Source organism: Marmota monax, unplaced genomic scaffold (assembly GCF_021218885.2).
Source record: "Marmota monax isolate L192 unplaced genomic scaffold, Marmota_monax_Labrador192_F-V1.1 WCK01_AAM20220418_F8-fsc00014, whole genome shotgun sequence".
NCBI lineage: Eukaryota > Metazoa > Chordata > Mammalia > Rodentia > Sciuridae > Marmota > Marmota monax.
The window spans coordinates 21,404,920-21,432,705 of NW_026695222.1; the positions used below are offsets into that span (position 1 = coordinate 21,404,920).

The window sequence follows — 27,786 nt, forward strand, 5'->3', positions numbered from 1 at the left end:
CTATAAGTCACTATGTTTTCCTCTGGCCTCATTTACTCAACATTTCCTGAGCAGCTGTGGAAGGGTCAGGCACTGTGCCATATGCTGAACTAGAGAAGTAGATCAGGAATGGTTCTGCACTCAAGAACTGGGATCCTGGGGAGGCATGTCAGTTCCCTTTCACTGGGAACACCGCATATACCTCCAGTTCTGCCAGGCTATTGCACCCTAATTCCCATGACTGGGCACCCTCCACCTTTACCTTGTTGCTGTTCCAAAAATCCCTGTCCTCACTATACCACACCTGGGAGGTCCCTTCTCTTACACCTTGTGCATGTTAACATTTTAATTCTTCTTAATCCAAAAGTAATAGCAAAAAATTCTTTTTACCAGTATTAACTTACCAGAAGGTGAGAGAAAATGTACATTTTTGGCTAAAAGCTAATATGGAAATAAAGCACATCAAAACAGCATGTACGTGGCACATCTACACATAAGGTAGGACCAAATAAATATGCTACATACTAAGTACAAAGACCTAAAAGGATAGATGGTGTTGAAAAAAAGGTGGAGAATTCTTGGAGTATCCTAAAAACATAAATGTCATTTTTGAAGCACAGTAACTCCAGGAATACAACTGGGAAATGGCAATCTCCAGGGACAGTCCTTTGCACTAGTGTCAAGTGATTATCCCCAATCCCCATTTTTTTCCAGTGAGGTATGAAGCTTACGACCTCAGGAGTACAATGAAGGTATGCCTGGGGGCTTGGGCTACTGCCAAAGGCAAAGGTTCCAAAGACAGAAGCAAGAGCTGGGGCAAGGAGACAGGCACGCACCTGGCCTTCTTGGACTTAGTCCTGGCTGCAGAGTCAGCACAGCTCCGCTTCTCTTTGGCCTCCTTGGTGCCTGAGGCCTCCCGGGGCTTCCGCGTCTTCTTTGCACCATCCTTCTGCTTAGGTTCCTTGGGCTCCTTGGCCTTCTTAGGTTCCTTGGCCTTCCTGGGTTCCTTTGGCTCCTTAGGTTCTCGCTTCCTCTTTGGCTTGGGCTCCTTGTCCTTGCTTCCCTTTGCTGCACCCTCATGCTCTCCTGGCTCCCTTTTTTTCCGTTTCTTTTTTACTCCCGTACCTCCACCTCCACTGTCCTCCATCCCATTATGGGACATCATTTTTCTAGGAAAAAGGGTATTAACTTCGTCTTCAGCAGCATACGGGTCCTTCTGGGGCAGACGGTGGCTGGCAACATCTTCAATTTTCTCTTCTTGATCAGTACTGCAGTCAAATGGGGATGGAGATTTGTAGTCAAAATTGACAGAGGCATCAGACATTGGGGAGTGATTCAAAACCTTTAAATTTGACAACTGTAAAAGAAAGATAAATGAGTATGTTACCCTTCTATTGCATGCTTCATACAAAGAGTGCTATAAAATCTGAATGTATGGATTTATTCAACAAATGTTTATTGACTCTCTACTATGTGTTACTTCCTACTGTGCTAGGCCTTGGGGGTACAGGAGAGCAAGTGGGACACAGTGCTTTTCCCAGGTGAAGCTGTACTGAGGCACTGATAGAATATTATGTAAAAAAGTAAACATGGTGGGTGCAGTGATACATGCCTGTAACTCCAGCTCAGGAGGCTGAGATAAGAGGATAGAAAGTCCAAGACCAGACTTGGCAACTTATTGAGACCCTGCCACAAAATGAAAAATAAGAAGGACTGGGGATATAGCTCAGAGGTAAAATGTGTGCCTGGCACAGGCAAGACCCTGGGTTCAATCCCTAGTACTACATAAATAAATAAATACATGAATAAAATAAATTAGTATGTAAAAACTGGAAGGATTTCTATATTGTATAAATAAATCTGAAAGACCTTTTAAGTTTTATATCCAAATAGGCAACTAAGCAATAGCTTTTTGCAGGATGCCTTTAGAAGCCACTAGGAGGCACAAAATCCTGATCACACTGTTCCAACCCAGAATAGCATTTATCTCATTAATACACAAAACCTTCTACTCAAATGCATTCTGAGACCTTGGTCAGGAATTGAGGTGGTATCACTGGGGTGAAAGAATACAGTGTCAAATTGAAATGTTGCTTTTTTCTCCAATCTTTTTACTTATCATTCAAACAACACTGATATTCAGCTAGGCTGATTTTTGAAGAAAATCAGGTTAATTCAAAACTTTACCTTTAATTCTAACTAAAAATGGTGCTATTCTATATGATCATCTATCTTAGTCACCAGATTCAGCCCCAAATAACTTTTAGCCATTTGCGAAAACCAAACTATTCATACAGGAGGGAGCTTTACTATGACAGATGTTATTAGAACGAATGCATCACAGGTGCTGAAGGCAGCTCTACAAAGGAAGTTTCAAAGCTGTTTTTGAGCACTATTTAAAAAAAAAAAAAAGTACAGTCTCTTAAAGTGACCATTTTTCAGGAAACATCACTTGGAAGTAGAAGTTTCATCTCATACATTCAGGTCTGGTGTTCCAATAACTATCTGCCATTTCATAACCATGCTAAGGTTGGCAATAATCAGGCAATAATGCAGGTGCTAGCTCCAGGGAACAGCACACTCTCCTTGGACTAGAACAAAGAAATGACTGAAGGAGAGCCCAAGAGAGACCAGCAGGCTTTCCAGGAATACGGTTACAACTGTCTTCAGATGAAGGCTTAGAAACAGCACCATTTGTGAGAAGCTTGCTCTCCTAATCAGAGGACTGGCATGTGATAAAGGCACACAAATATTTGCCCAGATGGTGTGTGCCCTCCATCGACAGGTTACTCAGTCTGTGCTCACACTTCCTGGTCCACCCTGGTAGTGACAGGGACTGCAAATTCAGCTGTGTGTTTCCCCTTCTGTTTTTTATTTTCCAGTGCTCTTCCCTAGCCTGATGCTCCCAAATATAACACTTAGAATCCCAGAAGAAAAAGATGAAAGAAGAAAAAAAATAGATCTTATCATAAATAAAGATCAGCTTCATAAACAAGCCCAAATTCAGAGGGAATTGGTTGTTCTGGCAGGACTAACTACTTATGTAAAGGGGGGTGGGGGGGTGGGGGATCATTGCTGATTCAGCACTTAAGACGGTTTAGGAAAAGGAGGAGCTAAGAAGACATAAAAGGAGTTTAAAACCAAATATAAGAAAATGGTTAAGATGGTATATTTTATATCATGTATTTTTTACTACAATTAAAACAATTTTTTTTTTTTAAATAAAATACGAGGCAAGAAGGAAACTCTCAGTGAGGGACAAGTATCCAATTCAAAAAAAAAAAGGCCTGAGTTGGGTACATGGTCATCCTGAGGATATTACTGAATTCTGGGACACTTAGCCCTCAGGGATAAAGTTTTCATAGCATGCAAGGGTGGAGAGACTGAAAAAGTAAGAGATATAGGTTCGATTATTAAAGAGGCTTTAAAAGTTTACCAAAGTAGCTTGCTGAAGGTCACATCAAGATCTCTCTTCAACTCATACATAATGTCAAGGCCTTTTTTCTGAGGAAAGGGCTATCCAGAGAAGGTAGAGGCAGTTAACCCATAAAAGACCTAATTCTACCAAAGTAGCTTGCTGAAGGTCACATCAAGATCTCTCTTCAACTCATACATAATGTCAAGGCCTTTTTTCTGAGGAAAGGGCTATCCAGAGAAGGTAGAGGCAGGGGCGATTCAATCAAGAGGCAATAACAATAGCAGCAGCTAATATTTACTGCACACATGTCACATGGATATACTAGGATTATGTGAGGCATGCTGAATGATCTCTAATCTGTACAATGATACTACAAGGTCAGAATCAAGATGGACACTCTGTACAGAGAGAAAAGGAAGATTAGAGGAGCTCAGATTTCAACTCTTTTGTCTGCCAAAAAGTTAAAGCTCATTTCATTGAGAATTTTAATCCATGACACATTGCTGGAAGACCAGACCAGTTTAACTTAGTTAAACATGTTAAATGCAATGGTATATACCCCTGTGTCAAGAAAAGTTCAGATAGTTCTTTCTAAAACTAAACATATAACTACCTGATATCTTAGCAATTCCATTCCCAGGAACCATAGGTAATTTATCTTGTCTATCCACCACCTTACAAGTAATTCAGAGAAAGGAAGCAACTTGCCAGTTTTATACTCCTAGAGAGTGGCAGAGCTGGGCATCCTAGAGGGAGGAAAGAAACCCAAGAAATGCAGCACATTCAATGTTGAAAAGGGGAAAGTATCCCAAATATCAAATATAGTAATAAAAATATATAAATTCCGAGTTTTGAAGTCAGTAATCCACTGGAAACATTGGTTTTATTTTTAAAAGCAACTTGTTAGGAGCCTAGAAAAGATATTTGTTGAAAATTCAAAAACATAAAACAAAAAATATTTCTTTCACATGTCTCGAGGTGAATGGGGAAAATGGCAAAGAGCATAAAAAAGTCTGTTTCAGTTTCTACTGAATAGAACATTAAGCCACTATTCTTTGGCTTTAAAATGGCTTTAAAAGGAACAGATCAGAGATCGACCACAAGGTGCCAACAATACGATGCTTTACATCAACAATTAAATTGTGACAAGAATCTAGGCACAGAACACAATGAAATGGAAAGAAACTGACTGATAAAAGCATGCGATGATGTTAGCACATAACTGCACTGCTAGTAATAAAATCTGTTCCTTTGATTCACAATTATTAATCCAGGGAGGGAGAAGGGAAGGGAAAGAAGAATTACCAGAAACTGAAATGGAGTAAACTATGTTATATGCATTTATGAATATGTCAAAATGAACCCCAATATTATGTATGACTATAATGCACTAACAAAAATGTTAAAAAATTATCCATCATTGGGTACGGTGTCACACACCTTTAAATCTTAGTGACTCAGGAGGTTGGCAAGTTTGAATCCAGCTTCAGCCACTTAATAACTTAGTGAGACCTTAATAACTTAGTGAGACCCTGTTTCAAAATAAAAAACAAAAAGGGCTGGGGATGTAGTTCAGTGGTAATGTGCTCCTGGGTTAGATTCCCAGTCTCTTCCAACCCTCAAACAATCAATATTCCTGGAAAAATACTTAAAGATTTAAATCTAGATAAACAGAACTCAGGGCAGTTGAAAAGGATTTAAGAACAAATGGAAAGATTATGACCCAGTGCAATAATTTTCAAAAAAGAGGGGAACCCACTCCGGCCCATGTCGCAGAAATAGACAAACCCAGGAGAGACCTTCGCCTGGAGCTAGTGGATAAGGAATGGTTCTTTTTATCTATTCTCAACCTTTTAGTCTTAAACACTCTGGGTACCCAGGATTGTTTTGATATTTAAGATAAAATGGAAGTAAATAATGATAATAATAAATGCTGACTGTACTCAGCTGTATACTAAGCTTCTTAAAATATTATTATGGTACCAAAACAACCATAAGAAGTTGTTCCAATGACTCCATTTTACAAAACAGAAGCAGCTCAGAAAGCAGCTCACAGCTGGTAAGTGTGAAGGTAAGATTCCAGTCAGTTTGACTCCTGTTTCAATTGACAGTACTTTCAATAACTTCATACTGATGCATATTTTAGACACACAGAACTGAGAAATCATGATCAGTAACAAGTTCTAACTACCTCTCCTTTGTTTCCAATGCCTGCTTCATAATAGCCCTTACTCAAACCATTCAACTCATTAACTTTTCTTCTTCTATCCATTTTCTCATAAATCCATTTGTTTCCTAGATCAGATGAGAAATATATGAAGAATAAATACTTCAGCAGAATTATATTAAGTAAGTGACTTAAGACTTTTCAAATTCACCCAGAGGGGTCCCAAGATGAGAGTTAGTGAATGAATATCAAACATAGACTTGGCAGTGACCAGAAGACCTAAAACCACCACCCACAGGAACACACTATGCTTCCTCTTTCACTATATTTCCCTTATCCTCACAAAATGATAACTTCTTTTTAAAAAAAAAAAAAAATGAGAACTTTTGATTGCAGGAAACTATTATGGTTTGGAAGGCATCTCTCAATGTTTTAACACAAGACCCATATATTAAAGGCTTAGTTGCCAGCCTGTAGCACTATAGGGAGATGGTGGAACCTGTAAGAAATGGACTTGATGGGAGGAAGTAAATTACTGGGTGTGTGCCATAGAAGGGTTATTGGGATCCCAGCCCTGTCCTCTCTTCTTTCACTTCCTGGTTGCCATGAAGTGAACAGTCATTGCTTTGCCATGTTCTCCTGCCACAATGTACTGCTTTGCCATAGGCCCAAAGACACAGGACCAAGTGTCTTAAACCTCTGAAACTGTGAGCCAAAATAAGCCTTTCTCCTCCTTTTAAGTTGCTTCTTTCAGGTATTTTTTTTTCATAGTAATGGAAAGCTGACTAATACAGTTCTTGAGAAATTGCAAATTTATTCTTAACCATATTATTAGTAAAACGATCAGCTGAGGGACCAGTTGGGGAGTTAATAAGTAAGTTATAAGCCACATAAAAATGGAAAGGAGTTGCTGTGCACTTCTGCTTTTTAAAGAAAAAATAATAATTTTTTTTAAATAATACTCTTCGGGGGCTGGAGTTGTGACTCAGTGGTAAAGCGCTTGCCTCGCATGTGTGAGATCCTGGGTTCAATTCTCAGCACCACATAAAAATAAATAAGTGAAATAAAGGTATTGTGTCCAACTACAACTAAAATATAAATATTTTAAAAAATGTAAAAAAAATACTCTTCTATTTGGTTCTAGTTTTCCCAAGGGTAAACAAAGTTAGATAGAGGAAGACAATTCTCCACAGTTGCATCAACACTTGTGTGTGAGCAAAAAATGCCGCAGATCCGCAGATTCTGGGAAGATCTGGCAGTCAGGCCTTACAAGATGCTGCAAAGGCCTGACTACCAGATCTTCCCAGAATCCTCTGGCCAGAACACAAGATAAGGCAATTCTATAAGCTTTTAAGCTGTCTTCTTTTTTTCAATGTTTTCTACATGTAAACAGACTTAAAGCCTCTTTATTCATAGAATTTAAAAAATTAGCAGCTTACTTCTTAAACTACTATTTTATATCTCATAATTCCGTCTTATAAACCTAAATATTTGGGCAAACCCTAGAATTCTGGTCAAGATGGATGTTTGAGGTCATTAAAACCCAAACTCCCATCTCTCTTCCAGTAAGAAGACAGGGTGCTTACTGCTCACAGGCACATGCCAGTTGGGCAGCTCAACTTCTCAGGATACTCTTCCTCATGCCTATCTTCCTGTAACTCTATCCATGTGGACAATATCAACAACGGATACATTTAACCTCTGTCCCATGAGATGCCCTTGAGTCTTCACTTCTTCAAGGTCACAGGGTCCTAGCTTCACTCATCATACCTCACAGGAAATGAGTCAGCCTTCTTTCACCAGCCAGGTTACTCCATTTTGTCTCAAGTATACATTTCAGAACACTAAATCAGAATGATGAAAACAAATCTGCTAAGGTATGTTAAAAGGAGGGGAAAACATTTTATCATTTAATGCTCAGATTTCTTTTCTTTTTTTGCAAGAAGAGATGAGTTGGGCAAGGTCCTTTTGAAATATGATTCCACAGTGGGGATGTTTTGAATCTTGGTTCAATTGGAAAATTTACTAACTATTCTGAACTGTTGAAAAAGCCTTCCAATGACTATAAACTAAAGATCTGACTAGTATTAGCCATGAGCATCAGATCTTCAGTAGGATAAAGCAGAAAAGTCTTGGGTAAGAATTATTTGCTCATCTCTATTAGCAATTTGCTATTCTTCCTTTTTACGACTCTGAATTATGTACCATGATTTGGTCATCCATATTCATAGAAAACATCTTCCTAGAAATCTGAGTCCTTACCTCCCCCGCTGCTTTGGGAACCAACTGTTTTGGGAACTTTGTGATAGATAAATCTTTTCTCTAGTTCACCTTTAGTTACCACCCAAACTTTAGCATTTGATTTCAGGCCTTTCCTTTCTCCTACTGCCACATGCTGCCTCTTCCCAAACCCAACCATATATCACATTTTCCTCTTCTGAAACCTGGCTGAAACCTGCGCCCCACCACAAGAGATACCACTTTTCCTAAAATACTCTAAAGTTCCTTGGTAAGGCTGACATTACCTATACCCTCACATACTCCAATTCCAAAGCGTTACTCTTTCACCCTCAATGTAAAATCCTGGCTCCTCCAAGGCATACGCCACCCCCAACTTTAACTACCTGTAACCAGACTATACATTTCGTAAGAGAAACTTTTTTTTAAGTCATTGCTTAATTGGGCCTCAAGTAAAACTCAAATATTTCTTAGATGAATAAATACTGAAAAAGTAAACAAATATTTGTTTAGTGAACAATTTATATTAATATTCATTCCAGGGAAGGAAATAAGTCTAATAATCCAAAGGTCTTTTGAGATTCCTACAGCACGCATTAAGGAAACTCTAGCTACCTCCTTTGTATTCTCTAAAGGACCTAAGAAGGCTCTGCTTAAACAATTCTTGGAAGAGTCATGAGAGCATGGTTCTCCCATAGTTATTCAAGTCTGGGTTGCCCCCTGGTTACGGCTCCAATTTTTAATTCTACTTACAATATTACATCTTCTTATGTTTACTGCTCTATATGGGAGATAATGTACCAAAACTCTTCTTACCTCTTCAGATTACAAGTGCCCGTAGACCATATTATATATTATGTATCTCATAATGTTTGTCATATTTATATTTCCCTTAGTATCAAGGAGCTGAGATGAAAAATCAATATTCCTGTTGTCATCAGTAATGTGAGAATATGTCCCCTTACGAAGAAGTATTTTCAGCTGTACTATGCATTTATAGTGCTACACAGGTTTTCAGAGAAAGAATTCACATTTTATGTCTCTAGCTAAATATTTTCCTGCTTAATGCTTAGTCATCTTAGGAATTAAAATATATACATTTCTTAGAGGAAGTTTATTTTTTAAGACAGTGAAAGACTGTTAAGTGATTCATTTTTAAATGTCTTATTAAAGTATTTTTCTTACATTTCCTTAGGCAATACAAAAACAATCTCTAAATGCTTTGTTCTTGGCACACTACTCCTATTATAATCTTTCTGGTTAATAAGAAACATGGTTCTTTATTACTGAATTCTGATTATTTATTGCTGAATCTTGATAAGATTCTATAGGGAAATGAAGAATTTTCATGATCAGAATGCATTTACATGTCATTTTTCTCCAGAAGAAAAATAAACTAATAGGAATGAGGTTTTTTAAAAAAACAGATGTTTTATTTACTACTACTTCTAATGCCTTAGAATCTTGATAAAATAAAGTTTGATGTTTACTTTTACCATTATACTGAAGATATTTTTGTCACTGACATTTTGAATACTAAAGAATTGACAAATTACTCCTTTAATCCTTTTCTACATGTGAGGTATGCATGACTATTCCCGTTGTAGAAAAATGAGGCTGAACTTGACCAAAGTTACCTAAGTGTTAGAGTAGGAATTTTAAACCTGTTCCATCGTATAAAGCCCAAGTTTATTCTGCTCTACAGGAACTGAACTCTCTAGTACATGCTCAATCCTGGAGCCTATATATTGCTTTAGCTTCAATAATATTTTCTATTTTCATGCCCTGCATCTTCTTCCAGTTCAGGGGCCAGTATGACCTAACCTCAATATTGATAAAACTCTTCTTGAAAGTAGCTCCACTTATTTAACCTGCTCCTCTACCATAGCTAATATTAACTTTTAAATAAAAACCTCACTGCTCACTGACACTATTGTGAGGTCTAAAATGAAAACTCATCTACATAACAGCTGACTGACACCGTAAGTCTTAATACAAACCAATAAAACCATGAAAGAAAGATACCAGAATTCATTTTGAGGTAAGTGGTATAGAATGCTTTTATTTGAATAAAAACTTACCTTAAAGAATGTTTAAAAAGTTAAATACCACAAATTTATTTAAGAACTACAAAACTACCCATCTGTCATAAATGGCAATAGTTTTAAGCATTTGGGAAGTCTTTGGTAATGCATTCTTTTTTAACAGTGGCATAATATTCTACTAGATGGATGTGCTTACTTAAACAGTTCCCTTTGTGACGGCTATGTGGGTTCCTTTCCGTTTTTGCTAAAGCCTTGTACACACAATTTTGCCTGTCTGCGTATATACACAGGATAAATTCCTGGCAGATAAAATGGTGTTCTCTGTAGTGCTTGCCTACCAGCTGACAATTCAATAGGACACACAGAAACCCAGTGTGCAGATATTATTTAGTCAGCACTTTTTCTGTTAAGAACTGGCAGCGTGTTAATTAGCCACTTCCACAAATCAAAGGGACAGTCAGTCCAAAGGTAGTCTTTGTAACCATATCCCTATTTCACCCTAGGAGAAAACGGGAGAGGAAAGTGGCTGGTCCCATTAAGCCATTATGTACAGGTTCCTGGTGAAAAGCAGGGACTAAGATCCTTCAGTTACTGGGTTATTACCCAATTCTGTAAAAAGAAAACTAGCCTATCAGAGATAGACTGTTTACAAGAGACAGGCAGATCTCCACGTCTCACTTCCATGAGTCACTTGACTGGGGTCTCAGGGTTCCTTTCAATATAAAAAAAACCAACAACTGGGGAACAGAAATAGCAACTAAGGAAAGGGATCCTGGAGGATTCACATGGTATAAAGTTATTATGAACTTCCCTCCCTCCCCCTCAAGAAACCAAACATCAAATAGTTGACAGTTACTTCCTTCCAACTAGTTCATTACTTCCTCTGGGAGAAACCCTCCACATATCATTATAAACAAGAACTTTATAAATAAAAGAATGATAGTAAACTAAATATCCCAAATGACCAATATATAAATTGTAAAGAATTGGAAAGCTGTTTCAAGAGATCAAACATTTTACACAGCTAATTTGAAATAAGACTCTGATTTGCAATCTTCATTCCATTACTACTATATTGAGAAGACCTGAGCAAAAGGAAGAATCCATGTATTGTCATTCAGAATATAGTCTGTTAACACAAGGAGAGTGGAAAACAGAGGCAATAGGAAACTAACAGTGATTAAAATGTGAGCCAACACTGCCAGTGTCCTCTCATTAACAGCACAAAGCACACTAAAGGTGTTCACTTGAAAGAAGAGAAGCCACTTACCTGCTTCTCTTTCTTCTGTATTTTCATTTTCATCTATTGAAGTAAGGTATTTATTTCTGTAAAACATAAAAAGGCCAAGATTACAATAAAACCCAAAACTAAACATTTTAGATTATTTCCATAATAACTGTGACACACAAGGAAATCAAAATTGGGGATTAATTCCATAGAACATGATGTTCAACAACCTCTGGATCCCTAAGTGTAGACCTAACTACCTTATAACACCCTAAGTTACTGTTCCAGATGGGACGAAATCAAGAAGAAATTGTCCTTGCAGATCATATAAGTTATAAAAGATACTGACTATTAAAGCTAGGAAGTAACGGAAAGTCTCAATAACTGAAAACGACGGGGAAAGGGGATGGAAATAAGGTCAGCCCTCATCCCTTTTAGAAGAAAGCCAATAAATAATGGCTACAATGGACAAATCACTATAACCCATAGAATACAGACATTAAGAAAGAAAGCTAAGGGAGTTCAAAGTAATCTAAGGAGTGAGACAGGAAGAGTTGGGTTATCAGATGGGGCAGGCATGCTTACATTTCACTGTAAGTACTCATATTATGTTTTAAATCATCTACATTATTACATGACGAAATAAGTTCCATTACAATACTTAATATGATTTTTAAAAAATATTTATTTATTTTAGTTGTACACAATGCCTTTATTTTTATTTATTTATTTTTATGTGGTGCTGAGAATCAAATCCAGGGCCTTGCACACACCAGGCGAGCGCTCTACCACTAAGCCGCAATCCCAGCCCCCTTAATATGATTTTTTAAATGATGGATTTTATTCTATTCAAGACTTAAGCCCCCATCCCCAGTCCAACCATAATGTCCTCACAACATTGGACTTGTCAACACTTGTTGAGCCTGGCTTTACAAGTGTGCAATGGAGAGTCCTAGAGAGGGGAAAGAACCCTAGTCCAGAACACCCAGAATTTGGGATTGCCTGCATCAGTAAATACAGGGACTCTCACTTCCCTCAGGTTCAAACAATGGGGGACAGACATCAGTGAATCTTGGCTTCTGACCTGAGGTTAAATGTAGACACTTGTTTTACACTTTTTGTTTACTTTGATTTCCTGGATGTCCAACACAGAAACAGAACACTGAGGGCCTAGGAAATTATTCCAGAGACACACAATTATTCTTAAGTTTCATAATTATTTCCCATATCCAAATGAATGTGGTAAGAGAGCTTAAGTAGAGTTTTATTTAAATAGTAAGATAAGCATTTGAGGTGGTAGACATGTAATTTAGTTTCATTTAATTCTTCCATATTATGTTTATAAATACTAACATCATCTTATACCCCTAATAATAAACACAACCATAATATGTCAATTTCCTACAAAAAATTGAAATTTAAAGAGTCCTAGGTAAATTATGTTAGTGTAAGCTTATTTACTTTATTTATCAATTTCAAATTATCAGACCCAGAAAAATGGCATTCTCAACAATCACAAACTACCACAAATCCTGAAATGAAGAAAGGAGTTGGGTGGGGGGGAATTCCAGCTAATAAAAAGGGGTTCTATTGGGGCTGGGGGTGTAGCTCAGTGGTGGAGCACTTGCCTCACATGTGTGAGACACTGGGTTTGATCCTCAGCACCACATAAAATTAAACAAACAAATAAATAAAGGTATTATGTCCATCTACAGCTAATTTTTTTTAAATTATTACCAATAATAAGCCAAATGTACTCAAAATTCTGACCAACAAAATGAAATTATTGAAAGATTTTTTAAAATTCACAAATGCCAAAAAAAGGTCTAATATATGAAGAACTGATGCAATCACAAAACAGTAAAGACACGAAAAATCCAATTTCTAGCACGGCATGGTGGCACACACTTTGTAATCCCAGCATCTAGGGAGGCTGAGACAGGAGGATCGTGAGTTCAAAGCCAGCCTCAGCAAAAATCAAGGCACTAAGCAGCTCAGCGAGACCCTATCTCTAAATAAAATACAAAATAGGGCTGGGGATGTGGCTCAATGGTACACTGAGTTCAATCCCCAATAACCCCCCCACCCCACCAAAAAACAAAAATTCTGATTCAGTATCACAAACTAGCATGCAAATAGACAGATTCCTAACATTGTTAGGAATGTGGGAAAACAGGTCCTATTTATCACTGCTAATGGCACTTTTAACTGTTTCAAGCTTCCTGAACATCACTCAGGCAATGGGCCACTAGATCTTTAAAATGTTCTAATCCTTTTGGGGGAGTTCCACTTTAAGGAAGATAACATGGACATGAACCAGGAGGAAATACACCTGAGTCTTAGAAGAAGCTGAGGGAGGAAGTGGGTGGAATATGCAAGTGCTATCACAGTGGGAGATACTGTGAAGGACCACCACTCCTTGGGGCTGCCTCCAGATACTCCTAAGAGGAGGCAGATGAATTCAGGCCAGAAGACTGAGGAAGAAGTGGGGCTGGAGTAAAGCTCAAAGAAAAAAGGTGATGAAAATTCTAAACCAAACTCCACCCCCCACCTCTTATATGTGTATGTATGAAATCAAAGAGAGCAGGAGTTATGTGACTGTAAGAATAACTGCTCTAGTTCACTGAAAGCAATCCCTGGCAAACCTCAAGTTAGTACTGTCAAATCATTTTTAGCACCCCTATGGATCAACATATGTTGGCTTGTTACTACCCCACAAAATAACAGCCATTATCAACACATCAATAGATGCTCAATAGCATTCCTTAACTTTTGCTTCTCTGAATAGCACCTCACATCCTAATCCTCCCTTAAATTACCTCTAGTTTTTAAACTCTTTTTATGATACTGAAGCCAGATTTAAAGTTAGGTAGTCAGTGTAGTTAGATAAATCGGGTCTAATATCGAGTGAAATCTAAAATGGAGACCATGCGGAGAATGACTCCTGGAAAACACAGGACAACTCATGGAAGTCCCGAAAAGGCCCTAGGCCAAAGTCCACCTCAAAGAAATGTTAATGTACAGCCCCCAGCAAAAAGGTGCTGACTCAAGTCCTTCCTGACCAGATTACTTCTTTGGCCCACCTGTGTCCCACCCCTTGGGCCTTCCCACCTACATTCCATCACTGAAAGAACTATAAAAAGGGGAGACAACATCCCTTCCACGGATTCCACCTCTTGGGTCCCCTTCTTCCTCCGGGAGAAGTCTTTTCTGCTGTCCTTTAATAAACTTCTAATTTCTACTCTGACCTTGCCTCGGCGTGCTTCTTTGGTGTTATTCTTCAACATTGGGGAAGCAAGGACTCGTCACCGGTCCACAGCGGTAACAATACTTAAAGAACACACAGCGTGCGCGCACACACACACACACACACACACACACACCTATTTAATCATTTTGTAAAGCTAAATTTTATGTACCAGGAATAGGTGAACCAATACACCCTAAGCTTGTACTTCCACACACACTGGAAATGATTTAATGGCTTTTGCTGATGTGCTGCCATCACTCAGAAGTTGTGATTAGATCATTTTGACTTAATAAAGAACAAAGCAAGTAGTCTCAATACTTAACTAGAAACACATGATTCCAAAGCCCTTCATGGGTAAACCAGGGAATCTGTCAACAAAGGGAAAAAAATCACATGTATAACTTCTGAATCACATGAAATCTGGTCTCCTCACTGCATCTCAATGTTTGGGTATGAATGCAGCATTTAATTTTTACCTTCCTGAAAAGACATGCAGCCAATAATATAAAAAACAAACAGTATAAAAGTTCCCATTCCTTGCTATCTTCACCACCTAACAATGTTTCTATTTTAAAAAATAGGTGGCTGCTGCTGCTTCTGCTGCTTCTCTTCCTCCTCCATCATCATCATCATCATCATCATCATCATCATCATCATCATTTTCCTCTTTAGTTAAAAAATTCTGCCCAACAGTACCTGTGCCATTTCTAAGTTCCTCAATGCTATCTTATGGACACTTAAAAATAACAAACATCAGGTTCACACTATTTAATCACTTATCCACAAAAGTCATTTAAATTCACTGTATCTTAAGAAGTCTGCCATCCTAACAATCCCTAATCAGCAAGAGGATCTATTTCATTAGTGGACTGGCTGCTGTCACAAAGAAAAATGCATACAGAGCAGACTTCTATTATAGCTTATACATTCACAAAAGACGATAGTAGATGTAACTGACCAGGCATGTAGGGATAAAGAGTATGTGGTAAGCAACCCCTCAAATTTTCTGCAATAAATGTATTTTCATAATCTATTTATGCCCATCTTCAACCTTTAGGCAGGTCCTCAATAACCACTGTTTAACAACAGTAGGAGTAAATAAGGCAATCCCACATTGTTATAGAGTGCTGATCTTAGAAGGGAATGTAATAAGACACAAGGAAAAGTCATTTGGGAAAAGTTAATCAAAAAGCAGAACCTTCCAGGGGAATGCCATTTCCTTAAACCCCTATCCAAGCACCTCTTACCAAACCTTCTGAGACATTCATGACCATAGAGTCTAGTGGATGAGAAAGCCCTCAGTTTCTCATTTATTAAGCTGCCCTGTTTTATTTATTAAGCTTCATGACACAAGTTGGACTGGATATTTTATATCTTTTGCTAGGCTTGAAGGTCTTTATAAGAAGATTTTGGGGGTGGGGGCTGGTTGTAGTGATTGAACTCAGGGGCACTAAACCACTGAGCCACATCCCCAGCCTTGTTCTGTATTTTTAAATTTAGAGACAGTGTCTCACTGAGTTGCTTAGCACCTCATTTTTGCTGAGGCTGGCTTTGAACTTGAGATCCTCCTGTCTCAGCCTCCCAAGCCACTGGGAATAGGCGTGAGCCACCGTGCCCGGCTATAAGAAAATATTTTTAAAGCAGAGATGTGCAGTGCTAAAAATCAGAGTCTGAATCCAGGTTCTAATGAGATTAGAGATACAAAATCTCTTTCAAAGATTTGTCAAATGGTGACAATACCTGCCTCACAGGGTCTTAGGAGAATTAAAAGGAGTGACAACTTATGGTGTCTGGTACATGGTAATCAAGAACTATATGGCAGCCATGGGTTTGTAGCTCAACAAACACTTGTTGAGGGGAGAGATCATTTTTCCTCCTAAAATTATAACTAAACCTCTCTCTATCCCTCCTCTCAATGAACAGGTTCAACTCGAAATAGTAACAACGCTAACAAATCCTTCATATACCTGAAATTTAACTTTCATCCATATACTTTTCTAAAGCTGTTTTTAGAAATGATTCCCTAATTATTCTGACTTACTTGCAGCATTTAAAATATGAACCATTTCCTCTTTTAAAATTCTCATCCCACTGGTTTCTTCAAGGCCATTCTCTCCTGATTTCCCTCTGACTTCAGGCTTTATGGCTCTGCTTCCTCCTAGACTCCTCCTACCACAAAGTCCAGTTACTCTTCCCAGGATTCAGTGCTCTCAACAGCACATGGACTCCCTTTTCTACTCAACTTCCAAACTTCCTCTCTCTACACAATGACCACTGTACATTCCCAAACCCAAGTTTTCCTCCTGACCTTGAAGTGGATGCATCTACCCAATCCTGACCAGTTTTAATGAGGTATTCCACAGGTTCCACCAAAAATCCCTACAATTCTTCAAAACACTTTATATATATATATATACACACACCTGCTCCTGTGTCCCCTATTAGAGGTTAATGTCCCACAACCTGCCACAACCCCAAATTAGGAGTCATTCTTTTTCCTTTCCCTTAACTCCTTTAAAATTCCTCCACCACTTTGGTTTGTTTTCACATTTTTTTTTCATCATTTTTACCTGAAATAGCCTCCTAAGTCCCTATCTATTCTCTCTTTGATACATACACACAATCTCTCTCACCCCACCCTTCTCAGAGTACAGAGTTCTGTGTAAAAGAACTGGCCTCTGGTCCTTATCTATGTTCTGACATCATTTTCTATCCTAAAATCCTGAACACCTGCAGGTCCCAACCCCTGCCCTGTCCACTCAGGTCCTGTTCAGTCTGACTCTGCCTGAAAATTCTCCCATCATCATGCCTTATCTGGCTTCTTATGCTTAAAACTTGGGTCCAGTATCATGTTGTACACAAGCATCTCATGATAAACTATGACAGCAATACCACCATGTTGTCATCTTTTACCTGTCTGTGTGTGCCACTAGCTATGGAATAGAGCTCAGTGACTGTCATTTGTATTCTTACATGATTATTTGTGGGATGAGTAACTGAACAAATGGGAAAGCTATGTTGACAGAGAAGGCTTTCAGTTTCCGCTTTATCATAACTATTGAACTCTATTTATTTCTTTCCTGTTTATTTTGTCCTAATCCAAATTTCTCCACAGTCTTCATTCATACTTTTAGCTTAAGAATTTAACAATAACACAAAGCTTAAAACAGAAAATAATCATCCTGACTACTCCTCCCCTCTCCTGATTCACTAGTCCTAGAGGCAATCATCTGATCTTCAGCTGTTCCCCTCGGCTTCCTTCCATCATTTCTAAGTCACATGTTATTCTATTAGTTTTTATATCAATTTTTACCTCTTCCTATAGAACAAAGTCAGGAAATATTTTTATAAAAGGCCAGATGCTAAATATTTTCGGCTTTGCAAGCCATACTGTCTCAACTGCAACTACAGACACCTACCCCACTTACTGATGAGCAATGTCTGAAAGTGTAGAGTACCCCATCTATACTGTTTTGTCCTATGCATACATATTTGTGATATAGTTTAATCTATAAATTAGGCACAGTAAGATATTAATAAAAATAACTAATATAATAATATTATTATTCTGTAACAGAAGTTATATGAACGTGCTCTTTTTTTTTTCCCTCTCAAAATAGCTTACTGTACTTTCTTTCACCTTTTCACTTAAAGAAAGAATTTAATGGTTTCTCTTTGGCATAGTCAAATTGCCAACATCACTATTCTTGAACTTTGGGGCCACTGTTAGTAAAATAAGGTTACTTGAACACAAGCACTGTGATAGCTCCACAGTCAATCTGATAACCAAACAGCTACTATGTGACAGATGGACAGGTGTATACAGTACACACAGCACAGATACACTGGAAAAGGAGATAATTTACATCTCATGGCAGGAAGGAGCAGGATAGAACAAGATTTCATCATGCTACTCAGAATGGCATGCAAATGAAAATTCAAGGAGGTGTTTTGGTTTTTTGTTTTGAGGGTTTTGGGGATTGAGCCCAGGACCTCAGACATGCTAGACAAGCACTCTACCACTGAGCTACATCCCAACCCCTTATGAATTATTTATTTCTGAAATTTTCCATTTAATATTTTTGGACAATTGACTGTGGGTAACTCAAACCATACAAAGTGAAATCAGGGACTAGAAGGATTATCGTACTCAGTTCTGCAGCAGTGTAAAAGCAGTTGTAGTGTTCAAGCAAATGGATATAGTTGTTTCAATAGAACTTCATAAAAACAGGAAGTTTCCCTGCTTTGAAAGATGAAGTGTTATCTTTCCAATAGTTAGTACTACTGTTTATTAAATCATTATTTAATTCACAGAAGCTATAAAGTAACTATAGTATTAAAACTTTTTTGTGATTTTTCTCCCCTAAAGATAATTGTTATCTCATTTTAAGATTAAATTTGCTTTCTATGAATCACTAACTTATACCAAAACTCAAATCTTAAATCTTAAAATTAAAAACAAAACAAAAACCAACCTCAAAATGCTTCTCAATCTGAGTCAATTTTCTCTTATGGGTCAATTTATCTGGGGTCCTCCATCAGACATCATTTTCTCCAACCTGCTTCAAAACCACCTTCCGGAGTTCCTTCTCTCCATCCTCCTGGGATGCACCCTATCCATCTCTCTCAAGGCTGGGCTTACAGGTTTCTGTTCTTTAGGTTTATACTCTTATTTTTTGTGAAGACTAATGTCCAATAACTCTTTATTTATCTGAATGAGAGGTGAGTTCTTGGGACCTTCATGACTGAAAATGTTTCTATTCTACCTTGATGGTGGCAAATCACAGGTTGGAAGTCAATTTCTCCTTGGAATTTTGAAAATACAGCCCATTGTCCTGCTCCTTCTACCATCTCTGTTGAAGAATCTGAGTCATTCTGATTCCTGATCATTTACTGGTGACATCTCTTCTCTCTTAGAAAGTTTCTGGAATCATCCTTTCATAATGATGTGCCTTAGAGCTATTTTCATCCATGATATTGGATACCTAGTAGATGCTTACACATTCTGGAAATGAAGGCCATTCAGTTCTGAGAGATTTGCTTGTATTATTTCTTCATAATTCCTTCTCTATTGTTTTCTTTTTTTTTTTTCTTTTTTTTTTTTTTTAATTTTTTATTGTTGGCTGTTCAAAACATTACATAGTTCTTGATATATCATATTTCACAATTTGATTCAAGTGGGTTATGAGCTCCCATTTTTACCCCATATACAGATTGCAGAATCACATCAGTTACACATCCATTGATTTACATATTGCCATACTAGTGTCTGTTGTATTCTGCTGCCTTTCCTATCCTCTACTATCCCCCCTCCCCTCCCCTCCCCTCCCCTCCCCTCCCCTCCCCTCCCCTCCCCTCCCCTCTTCTCTCTCTGCTCCCTCTACTGACATTCGTTTGTCCCCCTTATATTATTTTTCCCCTTCCCCTCACTTCCTCTTGTATGTACTTTTGTATAACTCTGAGGGTCTCCTTCCATTTCCATGCATTTTCCCTTCTCTCTCCCTTTCCCTCCCACCTCTCATCCCTGTTTAATGTTAATCTTCTTCTCCTGCTCTTCGACCCTACTCTGTTCTTAGTTACTCTCCTTATATCAAAGAAGACATTTGGCATTTGTTTTTTAGGGATTGGCTAGCTTCACTTAGCATAATCTGCTCTAATGCCATCCATTTCCCTGTAAATTCTATGATTTTGTCATTTTTTAATGCAGAGTAATACTCCATTGTGTATAAATGCCACATTTTTTTTATCCATTCATCCATTGAAGGGCATCTAGGTTGGTTCCACAGTCTAGCTATTGTGAATTGTGCTGCTATGAACATCGATGTAGCAGTGTCCCTGTAGCATGCTCTTTTTAGGTCTTTAGGGAATAGACCGAGAAGGGGAATAGCTGGGTCAAATGGTGGCTCCATTCCCAGCTTTCCAAGAAATCTCCATACTGCTTTCCAAATTGGCTGCACCAATTTACAGTCCCACCAGCAATGTACAAGTGTACCCTTTTCCCCACATCCTCGCCAGCACTTGTTGTTGTTTGACTTCATAATGGCTGCCAATCTAACTGGAGTGAGATGGTATCTTAGGGTGGTTTTGATTTGCATTTCTCTGACAGCTAGAGATGGTGAGCATTTTTTCATGTACTTGTTGATTGATTGTATGTCCTCCTCTGAGAAGTGTCTGTTCAGGTCCTTGGCCCATTTGTTGATTGGGTTGTTTGTTCTCTTATTGTCTAATTTTTTGAGTTCTTTGTATACTCTGGATATTAGGGCTCTATCTGAAGTGTGAGGAGTAAAGATTTGTTCCCAGGATGTAGGCTCTCTATTTACCTCTCTTATTGTTTCTTTTGCTGAGAAAAAACTTTTTAGTTTGAGTAAGTCCCATTTGTTGATTCTAGTTATTAACTTTTGTGCTATGGGTGTCCTATTGAGGAATTTGGAGCCCGACCCCACAGTATGTAGATCGTAGCCAACTTTTTCTTCTATCAGACGGCATGTCTCTGATTTGATATCAAGCTCCTTGATCCATTTTGAATTTACTTTTGTGCATGGCGAGAGAAAGGGATTCAGTTTCATTTTGTTGCATATGGATTTCCAGTTTTCCCAGCACCATTTGTTGAAGATGCTATCCTTCCTCCATTGCATGCTTTTAGCCCCTTTATCAAATATAAGGTAGTTGTAGTTTTGTGGATTGGTTTCTGTGTCCTCTATTCTGTACCATTGGTCCACCCGCCTGTTTTGGTACCAGTACCATGCTGTTTTTGTTACTATTGCTCTGTAGTATAGTTTGAAGTCTGGTATCGCTATACCGCCTGATTCACCCTTCCTGCTTAGCATTGTTTTTGCTATTCTGGGTCTTTTGTTTTTCCATATGAATTTCATGATTGCTTTCTCTATTTCTACAAGAAATGCCGTTGGGATTTTGATTGGCATTGCATTAAACCTGTAGAGAACTTTTGGTAATATCGCCATTTTGATGATGTTAGTTCTGCCTATCCATGAACAGGGTATATTTTTCCATCTTCTAAGATCTTCTTCTATTTCTCTCTTTAGGGTTCTGTAGTTTTCATTGTATAAGTCTTTCACCTCTTTTGTTAGGTTGATTCCCAAGTATTTTATTTTTTTTGAAGATATTGTGAATGGAGTGGTTGTCCTCATTTCCATTTCAGAGGATTTGTCGCTGATATACAGGAATGCCTTTGATTTATGCGTGTTGATTTTATATCCTGCCACTTTGCTGAATTCATTTATTAGCTCTAATAGTTTCTTTGTAGACCCTTTTGGGTCTGCTAGGTATAGAATCATGTCATCTGCAAATAGTGATAATTTAAGTTCTTCTTTTCCTATTTTGATGCCTTTAATTTCTTTCGTCTGTCTAATTGCTCTGGTCAGTGTTTCGAGAACTATGTTGAACAGAAGTGGAGAGAGAGGGCATCCCTGTCTTGTTCCAGATTTTAGAGGGAATGCCTTCAGTTTTTCTCCATTCAGAATGATGCTAGCCTGAGGCTTAGCATAGATTGCTTTTACAATATTGAGGTATGTTCCTGTTATCCCTAGTTTTTCTAGAGTTTTGAACATAAAGGGATGCTGTACTTTGTCAAATGCTTTTTCCGCATCTATCGAGATGATCATATGATTCTTATTTTTAAGTCTATTGATGTGATGAATAACATTTATTGATTTCCGTATATTGAACCAGCCTTGCATCCCAGGGATGAATCCTACTTGATCATGGTGCACAATTTTTTTGATAAGTTTTTGTATCCGAGTGGCCAGAATTTTATTGAGGATTTTTGCATCTAGGTTCATTAGAGATATTGGTCTGAAGTTTTCTTTCTTTGAAGTGTCTTTGTCTGGTTTCGGGATCAGGGTGATGTTGGCCTCGTAGAATCAATTTGGAAGTTCTCCCTCTTTTTCTATTTCCCGAAGTAGCTTGAAAAGTATTGGTATTAGTTCCTCTTTAAAGGTTTTGTAAAACTCTGCTGTATACCCATCTGGTCCTGGGCTTTTCTTAGTTGGTAGTCTTTTGATGGTTTCTTCTATTTCCTCAATTGATATTGGTCTGTTTAGGTTGTCTATATCCTCCTGACTCAATCTGGGCAGATCATATGACTTAAGAAATTTATCTATGCCTTCACTATCTTCTAATTTATTGGAGTATAAGGATTCAAAATAATTTTTGATTATCTTCTGTATTTCTGAAGTGTCTGTTGTGATATTGCCTTTTTCATCCCGTATGCTAGTAATTTGAGTTCTCTCTCTTCTTCTCTTCGCTAGCATGGCTAAGGGTCTGTCGATTTTGTTTATTTTTTCAAAGAACCAACTTTTAGTTTTGTCAATTTTTTCAATTGTTTCTTTTGTTTCGATTTCATTAATTTCAGCTCTGATTTTAATTATTTCTTGCCTTCTACTTCTTTTGCTGTTGTTTTGCTCTTCTTTTTCTAGGATTTTGAGATGAAGTATGAGATCATTTATTTGTTGGTTTTTTCTTTTTTTAAGGAATGAACTCCAAGCAATGAATTTTCCTCTTAGAACTGCTTTCAATGTGTCCCATAGATTCCGATATGTTGTGTCTGTGTTTTCATTAATCTCTAAGAATTTTTTAATTTCTTCCTTGATGTCTTCTATAACCCATTGATCATTCAGTAACCTATTGTTCATTCTCCAAGTGATGTATTCTTTTCCCTTCCTTCTTTTATCGTTGATTTTCAGTTCCATTCCATTATGATCAGATAGGATGCATGGTATTATCTCTACTCCTTTATACTGTCTAAGAGTTTCCCTGTGACATAATATATGATCTATTTTTGAGAAGGATCCATGTGCTGCTGAGAAAAAAGTGTAACTGCTTGATGTTGGGTGGTATACTCTATATATGTCAATTAAGTCTAGGTTATTAATTGTGTTATTGAGTTCTATAGTTTCCTTATTCAACTTTTGTTTGGAAGATCTGTCCAGTGGTGATAGAGGTGTGTTGAAGTCTCCCATGATTATTGTATGGTGGTCTATTAGACTCTTGAACTTGAGAAGAGTTTGTTTGATGAACATAGCTGCACCATTGTTTGGGGCATATATATTTATGATTGTTATGTCTTGTTGGTGTATGGTTCCCTTGAGCAGTATGTAGTATCCCTCTTTATCCCTTTTGATTAACTTTGGCTTGAAATCTATTTTATTTGATATGAGTATGGATACTCCTGCTTGTTTCCGAAGTCCATATGAGTGATATGATTTTTCCCAACCTTTCACCTTCAGCCTATGTATGTCTTTTCCTATCAAATGCGTCTCCTGTAGGCAGCATATTGTTGGGTCTTGTTTTGTGACCCATTCTACTAGCCTGTGTCTCTTGATTGGTGAGTTTAAGCCATTAACATTTAGGGTTATTATTGAGATATGGGTTGTTCTTCCAGCCATATTTGTTTATTTATGTTACTAAACATGGTTTGTTTTCCTCTTTGATTATTTTCCCCCCTTTAGTGTCCTACCTCCCACTGTTGGTTTTCATTGTTATTTTCCATTTCCTCTTCCTGTAATGTTTTGCCAAGGATGTTTTGAAGAGATGGTTTTCTAGCTGCAAATTCTTTTAACTTTTGTTTATCGTGGAAGGTTTTAATTTCATCTTCCATCCTGAAGCTTAATTTCGCTGGAAACACAATTCTTGGTTGGAACCCATTTTCTTTCAGTGTTTGAAATATGTTATTCCAGGATCTTCTAGCTTTCAGAGTCTGTGTTGAAAGATCAGCTGTTATCCTGATTGGCTTACCCCTAAATGTGATCTGCTTCCTTTCTCTTGTAGCTTTTAAAATTCTCTCCTTATTCTGTATGTTGGGCATCTTCATTATAATGTGTCTAGGTGTGGGTCTCTTATGATTTTGCACATTCGGCGTCCTGTAGGCTTCTAGGATTTGGGGTTCTGTCTCATTCTTCAAGTCTGGGAAGTTTTCTCGTATTATTTCATTGAATAGATTGCTCAATCCTTTGGTTTGAAACTCTGTCCCTTCCTGTATCCCAATGACTCTTAAATTTGGTCTCTTGATGTTATCCCATATTTCTTGGATGTTCTGCTCATGGTTTCTTAACAGTCTTGCTGAGCTATGTTCTTTTCAAGTTGAAATACTTTATCTTCATTGTCTGATGTTCTGTCTTCTAAGTGTTCTACTCTGCTGGTAGTATTCTCAATTGAGTTTTTAAGTTGGCTTATTGCTTCCTGCATTTCTAGGATTTCTGTTTGTTTGTTTTTTATAACCTCTATTTCCCTGTGTAGTTGATCTTTTGCTTCTTGGATTTGTTTATGTAATTCATTGTTGAAGTGATCTTTCATTGTCTGATTTTGCTGTCTGATGTCTTCCTTGAGACTCCAGATCATCTGAAGCATGTATATCCTGAATTCTTTATCTGACATTCCATCTGCTGCAGCTATTACCTCTTCTAATGTTGAGTTGACCTGCATTGCTTGTGGTCCTTTCTTTCCTTGTCTCTTCATACTGTTTGCGTTCCTTTCTACTTAGTGAAACTGTTGTGTTATTGAATTTTCCCCCTATATATTTATATTGGTCTTGTATAGTTGCAAAGTCTCCCTCGCAGGCGCGGGCGGCGGCTCTGTTTCTCTGTGGGCCGCTAGGCTTGTTCTGTGGGTGGTCACAGATCTGTCTACTTTGCAGGTGCAGGCAGCGGCACTGCCCCTCTGCAGGCCTCTGGGGCTGTACTGCCAGTGGGTCGCAGGTCCGCCTACCTTGCAGGTGCGGGGGGGGGGGGCGGCTCTACCCTTCCTCAGGCCACTGGGCCTGTTCTGTCTCTCGGTTGCAGGTCTGGCCTGTTCTGATGGTGGTCACAGTTCCACCTACCTGGCAGGCGCGGGGGGTGGGGGGCGGCTCTGTCCCCCAGCAGGCCCCTGGGCCTGCTCTGTGCGTGGTCACAGTTCCCTCTACCTTGCCGGTGCAGGGGGAGGGGGCGGCTCTGCCTCCCAGCAGGCCGCTGCTCCTCTTCTGCCAGTGGGTCGCAGGCCCGCCTACCTTGCAGGAGTGATTGGAAGCTCTGTCCTGCCGCGGGCCACTCGGCCTTTTCTGTCGGTGGTCACAGTTCCACCTACCTGGCAGGCGCGTGGGGTGGGGGGTGGCTCTGCCCCTCAGCAGGCCGCTGGGCCTGCTCTGTGCGTGGTCACAGTTCCCTCTACCTTGCCGGTGCAGGGGGAGGGGGCGGCTCTGCCTCTCAGCAGGCCGCTGCTCCTCTTCTGCCAGTGGGTCGCAGGCCCGCCTACCTTGCAGGAGTGATTGGAAGCTCTGTCCCGCCGCGGGCCACTGGGCCTTTTCTGTCGGTGGTCACCTGGCAGGGGCGGGGGGTGGTGGGTGGCTCTGCCCCTCAGCAGGCCGCTGGGCCTGCTCTGTGCGTGGTCACAGTTCCTTCTACCTTGCAGGTGCAGGGGGAGGGGGCGGCTCTGCCTCTCAGCAGGTCGCTGCTCCTCTTCTGCAGGTGGGTCGCAGGCCCGCCTACCTTGCAGGAGTGATTGGAAGCTCTGTCCCGCCGCGGGCCACTGGGCCTTTTCTGTCCGTGGTCACAGTTCCCCTACCTGGCAGGCACGAGTGGTGGGGGGCGGCTCTGCCCCTCAGCAGGCCGCTGGGCCTGCTCTGTGCGTGGTCACAGTTCCCTCTACCTTGCCGGTGCAGGGGGAGGGGGCGGCTCTGCCTCTCAGCAGGTCGCTGCTCCTCTTCTGCCGGTGGGTCGCAGGCCCGCCCACCTTGCAGGAGTGATTGGAAGCTCTGTCCCACCGCGGGCCACTGGGCCTTTTCTGTCGGTGGTCACCTGGCAAGGGCGTGGGGTGGGGGGTGGCTCTGCCCCTCAGCAGGCCGCTGGGCCTGCTCTGTCCATGGTCACAGTTCCCCTACCTGGCAGGCGCGAGGGGTGGGGGGCGGCTCTGCCCCTCAGCAGGCCGCTGGGCCTGCTCTGTGCGTGGTCACAGTTCCCTCTACTTTGCCGGCGCAGGGGGAGGGGGCGACTCTGCCTCTCAGCAGGTCGCTGCTCCTCCTCTGCCGGTGGGTCGCAGGCCCGCCTACCTTGCAGGAGTGATTGGAAGCTCTGTCCCGCCGCGGGCCACTGGGCCTTTTCTGTCCGTGGTCACAGTTCCCCTATCTGGCAGGCGCGGGGGGTGGGGGGCGGCTCTGCCCCTCAGCAGGCCGCTGGGCCTGCTCTGTGCGTGGTCACAGTTCCCTCTACTTTGCCGGCGCAGGGGGAGGGGGCGGCTCTGCCTCTCAGCAGGTCGCTGCTCCTCTTCTGCCGGTGGGTCGCAGGCCCGCCCACCTTGCAAGAGTGATTGGAAGCTCTGTCCCACCGCGGGCCACTGGGCCTTTTCTGTCGGTGGTCACCTGGCAGGGGCGGGGGGTGGGGGGTGGCTCTGCCCCTCAGCAGGCCGCTGGGCCTCTTGTTTTCTTTTAATGGAACTCCTGTTACTATATTTGAATGATGGACCTTTCAGGCTGGATTCTAATCTTGTCCCCTCCCCCCAATCTCTTCATGTTTTATTTTCTGGTAAGTTTCCTCAACTTTATCTTTCAGCCTTTCCCATTCTTTTCTCCCTCTCCCTCTCATCCTTCCTTCCTTCCCCCCACCCCACTATTTATAGTTAACATACTTTTAACACTCAATAATACTTTTTGTACTCTATGTATGTTTGTTGTTTTACTGGTTTGGGGGATTGGGTGCTTCACCAATGAGCTACATGTCCAGTCCTTTTTTTATTTTTTACTGTGAGACAGGGTCTCACTAAGTTGCTTAGGACCTCACTAAGTTGCTGAGGCTGGCCTCAAACTAGCAATCTCAGCCTAGTGGGCTGCTGGGATTACAGGTGTGTACCACCACATCCAGCCTGATTTTTTATTTTATAGTCTCCGAAGCTCACGTCCACTAACCAACAATGGAAGAGCATTCAAATAACAAATGGTCACTCTTTCTTTTCAAAGATAACTCTATGATTTAGTGGAAACATTTCTGTACAACTAGAATATTCAAAGTTACATGAGAAAAGGCTTCTGTTATTGTGTTAACATCGAAATGATAAGTCCTCATACTAGGGCACCAAAAATGACTCTGAAGAGATCTTCTTTTCATGTTTGCAAAGAAAACACAGAAAGATATAAATATATATTTTAAAAAACTGTAAAAGGGTATTGGATATATTTTTAAAACAGCTATAAAAAAGAACAAACTACTGATATAGGAGACACAGATGAATCTCAAATGCATTATGCTAAGAGAAAAAAGCCAAACTGAAAAGACTATATACTGAGTGGTTTCATTTATGTGATATTCTGGAGATAAAACCTGAGTCATAACTATATGGGCAGAAATCCAAAATATTTTGAGGAAACTGGTACAGAAGGAGGGGAAAAAAGTAAAGACCACATGGCACATAAGGCAAGGCTGTGGCAGGGGATGGTTTTAATCCATGGACAGATTGAATAGGAAGCAATTAAAACAG

The 27,786-nt window shown here is 39.8% G+C and overlaps 1 protein-coding gene across 6 annotated transcripts in view; it reads right to left on the reverse strand.

Moving 5' to 3' along the window:
- The window catches only part of Chd6 (chromodomain helicase DNA binding protein 6), a 237,637-nt gene that overhangs the window by 137,613 nt on the left and 72,238 nt on the right, over positions 1–27,786 (reverse strand). For all 6 annotated transcript variants that reach the window (XM_058575574.1, XM_058575572.1, XM_058575575.1 and 3 more), the window contains 2 exons: positions 11,118–11,173; positions 816–1,336 (listed from right to left, as the gene is read on the reverse strand). In XM_058575574.1, the coding sequence (XP_058431557.1) occupies positions 816–1,336; positions 11,118–11,150 (554 nt within the window). In that variant the 5' untranslated portion in view covers positions 11,151–11,173. The remainder of the gene's footprint in view (positions 1–815; positions 1,337–11,117; positions 11,174–27,786) is intronic.